Source organism: Chinchilla lanigera, unplaced genomic scaffold (assembly GCF_000276665.1).
Source record: "Chinchilla lanigera isolate Chin_1 unplaced genomic scaffold, ChiLan1.0 scaffold00048, whole genome shotgun sequence".
Lineage (NCBI taxonomy): Eukaryota > Metazoa > Chordata > Mammalia > Rodentia > Chinchillidae > Chinchilla > Chinchilla lanigera.
The window spans coordinates 2,442,916-2,453,592 of record NW_004955449.1 but is presented as its reverse complement, the minus strand read 5'-3'; the positions used below and the strand labels follow the sequence as shown (position 1 = coordinate 2,453,592).

The following is a 10,677-nucleotide window of genomic DNA, read 5'->3' as shown; positions in this document are numbered from 1 at the left end:
TGGTTCCTGATTATCCGTGCTAGGAACTCCTCAGTTTTGTTCATCTTTTCAAAGAACCAAATTTTAGTTCATTATTGCTTTTGAGAAACTCACTGATTTGTTCTCATTATTGTTTCCCCTTTTCTTCTCACTTTGGGTTTAACTTGTTCCCCCCACCTGGCTTCCTAAGAGTAGAAATGTAATATTAATTCTAAATCTTTTTTTCTTTAGGAATGTAAACCTTTAAGCTAGAATTTCTCATGACCAGCATAAAGAAGAAAGCAAGATTATTTCATTATTCAGTCTTTAAAACGAAAACTTTCCCTGCTGGAGAAGAACAGTAAATCAGGCTAACGCTGGGACCTGTTGGACCCCTCAGCCATGTGGAGAAGATACTTTGCAAGGTGAAGAACAGTATTCTCAATGACATCCTAGTATAGCATTAAGGAACATTAAGGAATTGAAGTTTTCCTGGGGACGAATATAATATGTAACTTCCTGATGGTCTGGCTTAAACCAGTAAAAGATTTTAGGATATTTTAGGAATAGATGGATTGCTTCTTTTTCAAAAAATCCTCCATAAATATTTTATTCCACATTTGAGCCATTGCTAATGACTAAAATTTGGTTGCAATGACTTTGCAGTAGTATTTTCCAGTAAATGCTGTACTTGGAATGCTGCTATTTTATGTTATTGGTTAGGTGAAGAGTAATACTTTGGAGTCAGTCAGACTGGGGGAAAATTACATTCTTATATCTTAGTCAAACAAAAATGCATGTCTTAATGGTAGTTTACCTACATCTCGGTGAAGATGTACAGGTGAGGAAGAGGAATATTGGTACCACTTTAAATGACAGATGCATAGTGACCAACATCCCAGAGGTTTTTGCCATTATGCTGTGCATGACCCTATAACTGTAATTGTGGAAACCAAGGAACATATGTTGTGATGACACAATCTTAAAATATTTAGTCATATGTGGGTAACAAAATTTTCTAAAAAACCTTTATTGAATAAAATCAAATGTAAAATGTAAGCATATTAATAGGATGATTTGCTTTATAGGAGTATTACTTATAAGTTAGTTAAAAGTTCAAGATTCTCTTTTTTGATTAAATGGAGAAATAACTGTTAAAGACCACTTCAAAAGGGCTAATATTTGAGATACTGAAGATAAGTGGAAAAAAATCTTTGATAGGAAACGGACATTATGTGCAATTTAATGATCTGATTGTGGGTGTGTGAAATTTCAATTCTGTTTAAACCCTAAGTGAAGGCCTTAATGTTTTGCCTGGTATTTGAACAGCCTTATGGTTCCAGTCATTGATTTCTTCCATCTTTATTGAAGTACAGCTAACAAAAATTATATATAGTTAGGATACACAACTTCATGTTTTGATATATGAATTCACTGTGAAATGATTGCCACAATCAAGCTGATCCTCATGTTCATCACCTGATATAGTTGCATGTGTGTAGTGAGAACTTGCAGGACCTACCCTCTCAGCATATCTCATGTGTAACGATGCAATACTGTTAGCTATAGTCACATTGTTGTATATTTGATCTCCACACTTATTCAACCTGCGTCAGTGAAATGTTGTCCCCCTTGACCAGCATCTCCCCATTTCCCCTCTCTTAGGCTCTGCCAACTACCATTCTGTGCCCTGCTTCAACCAGTTTGATAGTTTTCCATTCCACAATGAGGTCATTGGTTTTTGGTTTCCTGTGTGTGGCTTATTTTACTTAGCAAAGTGACCTCCGGGTTTATCCATGTCATAAATGTCAGGATTTCTTTCATTTTTTAAGGCTGAGTGGTAGTCCACTGTATACACAGAATCACACACACAAACACACACAGATACAGACATGAACACACACACACACACACACACACACACACACACACACTGTTCATGTTTCTTTATCCATTCATCTGTTGATGGATCTGTTACGCTTTTACAGATCTTGGCTGATATGAATAACACGGCAGTAAAGATGGGAGTGCAGAAGTATCTTCAAGATACTCATTTGATATTTTAGGACGTATACTCAGAACCTCTTTACTGCTTTCCATAACAAATGTACAATATACATTCCCACCCGGAGTGCCCAAGGGCTCTTTTTCCACATCCTTGCCAGTACTTTTTTTTTTTTGTTTGTTTTTGTTTTTCTCCAGTACCGGGAACCGAACTCACGACCTTGCACTTGCCAGGCAGGCGCTTTGACGCTGAGCTAAATCCCCAGCCCCTCGTACTTTTTCTTCGTAATAGACATTTTCCTGGTGTGAGATGATAGCTCACTATTTTGACTTGCATTTCCTTCTTGATTAGGGATGTTGAGAACCTTTTCATGTGTTGGTTGGGCATTTTGTATGTCTTCTTTGGAAAAATGTCCATTCAGTCTGTGCTTACTTTTTTTTTAAATTTTAAAAAGAGTAGTACGTGAGAAACAAACAAACAGAAAAATAAAACAGTAGCAGCACACCAGTATCACAAACATAAACAAATCAAAGCAAGAACATTCAAAGTGGTATAGGGTCTCAAGACAAATTAATACAAATCAACAGTGGTTATTACATTGCATATCGCTATCCTCAACTACACTGCTCAGATTATCAGATATAAGAATGAAAGTTTGCTCAAACCATTAAAGAGAATGAGAAAATAATTCTTCAATAAAGCATTAGAGATAATATAGTTTCACTAGACAAGATGGTAGGAGTTCACCACTCTAATTCCATTGCATATTGTTACCTTCAAATCATTTGCTAAGACTACCAGACACAAGCATGCAAAGTTGATCAGAACCTAAAAAATTGTGAGCATTAGCTGTTCATTTCAATACACCATCAGACAACAGCAATACAGTCATTGCAGCTATTCATATATATATTTATGTTTTGCCTCCTTCTTTTTTCTTCTTTCTCTCATCCCAGTCATTCCTTCCTTTAGCAATTTCTTTCCCTTTTCTATCATCTGTTGTACGTTTTGAGTTTTACCTAGTCTTTCATGTTCCTACACCAAGGAGACAATATGATGTTTACACATGTGGGTCTGATTTATTTCACTTATGAGTATGGTCTCTAGTTGCATCCATTTACCTACAAAAGCCTCTAGTTTATCTTTTCTAATAGCTGAGTAATACTCCATTGTAGAAAAATACCACAACTTTTTTGTGTACTCCTCAGTGAATGGGCATCTGGGTTGTTTCCAAGATTTAGCTATGACAAATTATGCTGCTATAAACATGGGTGCACACATATCACTGTGGTATGATGTCTTTAATTCTCTGGGAAAATACCCAGAAGGGGAATAGCTGGGTTGAATGGGACTTCTAATCCTAGTTTTGTGAGGAATCTCCAAATTGATTTCCATAGTGGTTTCACCAGTCTGCCTTCCCACCAGCAGTGGAGTAGGGTTCCTTTCTCCCCACAGCCTCTCCAGCATTTGTTACTGGTTGATTTCTTAATGATAGCCATTCTTTCTGGGGTGAGATGGAATCTCAGTGTTGTTTTAATTTGCATTTCTCGAATGATGTGCTAACTTTTTAATCATGTTTTCATTATTGAGTTGTATGAGTTCCTTGTTTATTTTGGATATTAACCTTTAATAAAATACATAGTTTGTGTATATTTTCTCCCATTCTACAGGTGGCCTTTTCACTCTCTTGATTGTTTCCTGTGCTAAGCAGTATTCGTTATTTATTGGATACATTACAGAAAAGGTTAGGTTATTGAATCTTACATGTTTTCTTTATCAGCTCTAAACAGAAGTGGGGTGGAAGAAAGGTCTGCCTTTCGTGCTACCTGCCATTCCTTTTGTCCCTCCTTTAGTCGGCTTCTTTTTCCAGGCTTATGCTCTCTTCCACCTTCCCCAACCCAAATATGTCATAGGAAAAGGATCAGACTTTAATCATTACATATTGTCTGTCCCTTCTATTCTGCATGCCAGTTTCACTCTCCGCTCCGTGTGTGCCAGGCACCCTTGCTGGTACATATTAGTGAGAGAAACTGACAAGGCCCTTGACCTCGTGAATTGAAATATGTACTAAGTTCGAAGACAATCATTCATTCATTTAGTTTAAAAAACAAACAAATTTTTGAGCACCTAGTGTGTGCTGGGTACTGTTCCAGCTGGTGAGGACCATGACAGGGGACAAGACAGGAAAAGTTAAGTGCTCATCAATTCCTTGATGCCAAAGATAAGAAGATGTGGGGATAGGGAGACCCAGTAGGCAAGACTGGATCATCTCTACCACAGTGCAGGTTAGTGATAAGAGCAGTGAAGGAAAATAAAGCCAAGGAAGGTAGGTACTGAGAGAGAATGCCCAGAGAAGTTGTTCCTCAAGTAACATTTGATCAAAGACCTTGACAGAACGGAGAGGTCATCTGGTTTGAATTTAAATCAGTGTGAGCCAGGCTTTGCTGAATAGTGCATGAGATATCTCAGAGAACAGAGCAAGGCTCACTCCTGTGGTGAGGACACAGGCTGATAAAATGTAGCTCTCCCCTTCTGTTTGATAACAAGACCTGCTTTGGGGAAAATACTTCCAGTTTATTAACTGCTCTTATTACCCTAGTAGGAGAAGATAAACTCATAAAATGGCCAAGGGGATAAAGGGAAGGTTTGGAATTTTGGCTTATCCTTTCAATGTTATTATTTAAAGATGTGAAAAAGAGTGTGCACTTTAGTTTTCCTTCATGATAATTTTTCAGGAAATAGAAAGCATCCCTTGGAGAACTGAACTGGTGTTCTGTTCAGATGGGAAGCACTTTCATGTAAGAGTGAATAAAGATACAATGGATGCTGATATCTGGCTGGTGGTCATGTCACCATCCCTGTCAGTGTCATCAGTTCCCGATGGACTTTTGCTTTTCAGATTTAGCCAGTTTAGTTTTACAGGGATGAATCTGCCTGGTAGCTCTGTAGAGTCAGTGTCATTTTAGGCCTGTCAGGCTAATGTCTTTGAACAAGAAAATGGTCTTGCATACATATCAGTCTCAACAGTTTCTCATTTGTGTGTGTTTTTTTGACACAGAATCTCACTGTGTAGTTCAGGCTGACCTTGACCTCACTATGTAGCCCAGGCTGGCTCCAAGGTTGGGGTGATCTCCCTGCCTCAGCCTCCCAAGTGCTGGCATTACAAGCGTGCACCACCATGCCCTGCTCCCAATTTCTCATTTGAAGTCTTTGTTTGCTGTCTTAAACAATTTTTCTATCATTCCGCCATTTTCCTCTTAATAACATTTGCGTGGAATTTTTATCATACAGTATTTTCCTCATTGTGATGTAGCAATATGCGTAAAATTTTTTTTCTGGTCAAAAATGGAAGGCAAATGAGAATAATGGAACTCTGTTATGATGTTAGGACTCCACATGTGCATCAGACTCTTAAATATTCCCAGGCGATATTTGAAGATCTAAGTTTTGAGCTAGAGCTACGTAATTAGCCAGATTGTACATTTGACTCACCTAAAATCATTTTTAAACTTAGATGAGGAGTCCCTGTTTAATTATGCAGACCATCAGAGCATAAATAAGGGAGCCATCTAGTGCTATAACAGAAAACTCCAGGGAGGAGGAAAATAAGGCTCCCTTATCCCGGGAATCTCCGGAGCCTGCCCAGTGGGTGAATGTGAATAGAATATGACTTTATTGTGCTCTGCTCGCCATGTGCTGTAACTGCATTATCGGTGTGTGAATGCTCCTTATCTTGTTCTCCATTGCATTTTACATTATCTCGATTGCTTTGCTTCCTACCTTTTCGGCACTTTATTGGGTATTTATCTTAACAACTTTAGTGGCTGGGGCTTAGAATTCAGTGTTCAGCCGGCTACAGATATCAAGGTAAATGTAGTTTTAACAACTTCTTGGGTTCAGAAGATTAATTTTTTTTGTCTGATCAGAAATTCTAACTGTAAGTATCACAGGAGAAATGAACACTGAAACTGCTCCTTAGAGGAATTTATAGAAATCAAAAGGGGGCGTCACTTAACCTTGGTATTGTTTTGGGTTATCTGAAGATAATGTAGTAGTCAAATTGCAGCATAGAAATAATTTTGAAAATGTATATATTATTCACATTTAGGGAAAGAGAATAGGCATTGGTGAGAAGGGACAGTGAGCAGTAACAAAATTTAAAAAATAGAAGAGGTAGGCATAGTGGTATTCACCTGTAATCCCAACATGCTGGGAGGCTGAGGCAGGAGGACCCTAAATTCGAGCCCAGTTTGCACAGCTTAGTGAGTTCATGAAACCTTGTCTCATGGTAGCACACATGGTAGCGCATGCCTGTATTGCCAGTACTCTGGCAGCCTAATGAAGAAGGATTGCAAATTTGGTTTCCCTTCAGGCCTTTTTTTTTTTTTTTTTTTTTTTTTTTTGTATCCGGAATTTGACTTCGGGCCTTTTTGTTTGCCGGGCGGTGGTTTTTGCCCTTGGGTTCCTTCCTGGCCCAGTTCAAGCAATTTAATGACTTAGCAAGACTCCCAGAAAAATGGAACCAAAAACTGCAGAGAATGTAGCTCAGTGTGAAAACCTTGGGTTTAATCCTCGATACTACAGGAGGGAAAAAAGCTGAAAAATTACCTACAAGGGACTTTTCTTCTAATCTCAATTATCTTTTATTTATTAACCTATTATGATTTTTATGTACCTATAAAGAATTTTACATTTAAATTCTGCCATAATAAAAGCTTCTACAAATAGAGAAACCTTTCAATCTCTTTTGAATTGAAACAAACAATAGAGGTATACAATTACCTTTATGTTGAATTCTTTCTGCCTATTTACATTAATAAATACAGTGGTGTCTCAGTTCATGAATTTAATTCTTTCCACAATTTTGATCACAAACTTCATTGGACAAGAACTGAATGACATTCAGTGGTTAGGATCAGTGTTGACCTTATAGGGAAATTTGATTTGGTTCTCATCCAGCCCAGTTATTGACCAGAATCATGGAAAGAATTAAGTTCATAAACCAAGGTATCACTGTGTAAGTGACACTACATTGATAGGTACTTTTATCTCATAGGACTGCCACTGAAGGAATTAAAAAGAGATTGATTTTCAGAACATGAAATATTGATAATGAGGAAAGCTAGGAGGGAAGAAAAACATGTTTTTAGAAAAGCTCAGTGATGCTTAGGTACTAGAACCGCTGGCTGTGACAGCAGACCACTGACCTGTGGCACAGTTGCTGCCACCGTGACCCTTCGACTTTCCTTGGGCTGTGAGGGTTGCTGTGGACTGAACTGAGAGCTGAGTGTCCCCCCAGGCCCCTTCATCCACGGCCGCCAGCTTCCGTCTGAGCTACCAGTTGATACATGCTGACTTGTCTTTCTCCTTCCAGATGGGGAATGGCAGGAGCTTGCGAAAGGTCACAAATAGTGATTTAAATATATTTCCCTTTCAAAGAATTTCTGGTTTATAATTATTATTTTTTTTCTACCAACCTTATCATCAGGACTGACTGGTCGTAAAATTTTAGTGTATTTTTAAAACATCTTTCAGCTTATGTTTCGTGGTTCATGCCTCTTAAAATGAACATTATAGGATAATTATTTCCTAGGTTATTTGAAATCTTTATACATATAATTTTTATTGGCTGAAATAATTTGGATCATATGGTTTAAGTTGTTTTTTATTTTTGGACAGTTAAGACATTTGAAAATGATTGTTACCATTGTAACTAACTCAGTAATGTTTCGTACAGTATTCATCTTTTCCTGTGTTTTATGCCTCCTTACAGTAGAGCATGTCTTACTATCCGTGTTTTTGGGGCACAATACCTGACACCCATAATGTAAAGGAGGAATGGCTTATTTTGGATCATGTTTCAGTCCATGGTTGGCTGACTCTAAGGAAGAAACAGCATGGCAGACAGACATGGCAGAGGAAACACTGCTCTAGGCATGGTGGACAGGAAGTAGAGAGAGAAGGGCAGAGCCAGGGAGTGAGATGATCCCTTCCGGGTCACACCCTCAGTGACGCACTTCCTCTGACCAGGCTCCACCTCCAAACATACATGTTGTGCCATAACTCATCATGGACTAATCCATCAATAAGAATAACACCCCTGTGATCAATCACCACCCCAAATCCCTGCGTATGATTGCATGAGGCCTTGCAGTGGGACATCTAGATATAAACCTTAACAGAGCTAGCCACAGAACTAAAATGAATGTGTAAGAAGAGATTTGAGATTTTTGTATATATCTTCACATTACTTGTTTGTAAAAGCAGTGTGATTGCTGCTATTGTCCATGCTGTATAAATAAGGACATTGAGGGTTGGAAAGTTAAATTATTCATCTAGAGTCTCACAGCTGATAAATGCCAGAGAACAATGCAGGGTAGGAAACTCAGACCCTTTTCCCTACTACTATGTTTTAAGTTCCTTGGAATGTGACTGTATAATGCAGGGATAAAGGGGCTTGTGATGAAAAAGCAAACTTGGAGCATCATGGAGGATAGATACTGGGAAGTAGGAAGAACATGTTCAGATGGGAAGGGGAATGGTAGGGAGAGGGAGGGAAGGGACAAGGGAGCAAAAGAGACTGGAAGTAAAAAAATGGAAACAAAACTTGTGTAAATGGGGAGAGCTAAAGGCAGGGGAAGGCAATGGGAAAAAAAGAATTAAGATGTATATGTACAGGTACACATTCCCTATGGTAAATGTGATCAGTGTGTATGACAAATATATACTAATAAAAAGAAAAAAGTTTAAAAATTGGAAAATGTCAATTCAACCTTTTAGAAATCCCCAGAGCCCCCCGGCATCACTATAAAGAAAAGATGCTATGTGGCTGCAGATCTGTAGGAACATTCTAGAATGTTCTGGCCAGCACAGGCTGCTATGTGTGTGATGATGAAAGCAGGCTCTTGCCTAGAAGTTGAGTTTTGTATTTTGGTGGCCCCAGTACAGAAACTTTTTAAACTCAGGAACCCTAAGAGTCTAAAATCTGTCTCTTGAGTTAGGATTAAATGACCAAAGAACAGTGAAGTGAATAATTAAAATCTTACTAAGTTCAGTCCCATGAGATTTTATGAATGTCTTAAAAAATAAAGTAACACAAATTGAACTAACAGCAGCCATTTTAAAAATTATTATTATTATTATTTTAAGGACTTTTTAAAGTTTTGATTTTTATTACATGTTTGTAGTCCATATTCCTTGTGGGGAGTTGGTACATGTATGTAACACTTAATTGTTTAAATCCCCTTCTTCTCCTTTCTTTCCACCTTTCCTCCATCTCTTGATGCCCTCCCCATTTGAGAAAGCTCTGCCTCCCTGCTTCCTATTATCTCTTATCTTACTCTTTCTTTATATTTTGGGTTTCTTGTATAAGAGACACCATGTGACATTTAAGCTTGTGTGCCTGATTTATTTCACTTAACACTGTGGTCTCAAGATGCATTGATTTTCCCACAAAAGACTCAAATTTATCCTTCTTTATGGCAGAATAGTACTCCACTGTGCATAACTACATTTAAAAAAAGACTTTTAACATTTTTAAATAATTACAGATTTGCAAGAAATTGCAAATATATATATATATATATATATATATATATATATATATATATGGAGGTCCTATGCTCATGTAACTAAACTACAGGATAAGATCAAAAGCAGGAAAATGACATTAGTGCAGTCCAGAGTTTTTTCAGGTTTTATGCACTCAAGTGTGTATATACAGAGTTCTGTGCAATTTCTTCTCTTGCTTAGAGTCAAGTACATACCGTCATTATCCACTTACAGAGTGTTCCGTTTCTGTAGGACTTCTCCCTGCTATGTCTTCATAGCCATGCCTGCTCCTGTCCTGTCAATAACATCTTGTTTAAAAAATGAGCAGATAGATCTTAGGAGATAGATCTGAACCGGCTTCATTTCTTTCATCGATTCTGTAGGACTCTACGTTTATAACTAATGGAGCTTCAAATATCACCTGCTAGGCGGTGTTTACTAGCTGAGGAAAGACAGCCGGTCTAGTTGTTAAGTATTTTTAACACCCAAGAAAGCTGCCCTTAGTTTCCAGTTTGGGGGTGCCCCTAAGCAAAATGAAAGGTGCTCTGTGTGCTCCAGTTCCATTTCTGCAGCTTTCTGTGCACTACTGCACTTTGCTTGCCCCCCTTGCACCCCTTGTGACACCTCGAGTGGCCAGGACTGGCAGGATGACAGGCTCCCCCGACTCCTACCCCTCACACTGCTCTTCCCACGGTGGCTGAGCTTGCAGGAGTCATGCAAAGAGCTGTTTTCCACCCAGTTAACTTCCTAAGTGTCCCCACTTGCTTGATTCTGCTCTCCACACTCCCACCAGTCTTTGGGATAGTATTTCTTCCTGTCAAATACCTCTTGTAGGTCAGTCTCTTAAATGAGAAAAGCGGAACAGACAGTTAGGGTTCCTGGAGGCGGACATAGGATGGTAGGGCACTACGTATTATTCTTCTTTAATATCTTTTATTTGCTCAAAGCCTTATGGTCCCAAATTTTGTATCCATTAGTAAAATGATACGGGCTTAAAGAGTTTAATTGTAGAAATGATCGTATTTCAAAATAAGAATTCCTAGAGATGAGGCATCCTTTTTTTTTTATTTTAAAGATAAAAGGAGGGAAACATTAACAGACATACAACATTTTACAACATATCACAAGCACAATACAGACAATACAGAGTTACAAACAAAGTG

At 38.3% G+C, this 10,677-nt stretch overlaps 1 protein-coding gene across 2 annotated transcripts in view; it reads left to right on the top strand.

Moving 5' to 3' along the window:
* Positions 1-225: 225 nt before the first annotated feature.
* Rapgef4 (Rap guanine nucleotide exchange factor (GEF) 4) overlaps positions 226-10,677 on the top strand; it is a 281,014-nt gene continuing 270,562 nt past the window's right edge. For both annotated transcript variants that reach the window (XM_005393203.2, XM_005393202.2), the window contains exon 1: positions 226-383. In XM_005393203.2, the coding sequence (XP_005393260.1) occupies positions 361-383 (23 nt within the window). In that variant the 5' untranslated portion in view covers positions 226-360. The remainder of the gene's footprint in view (positions 384-10,677) is intronic.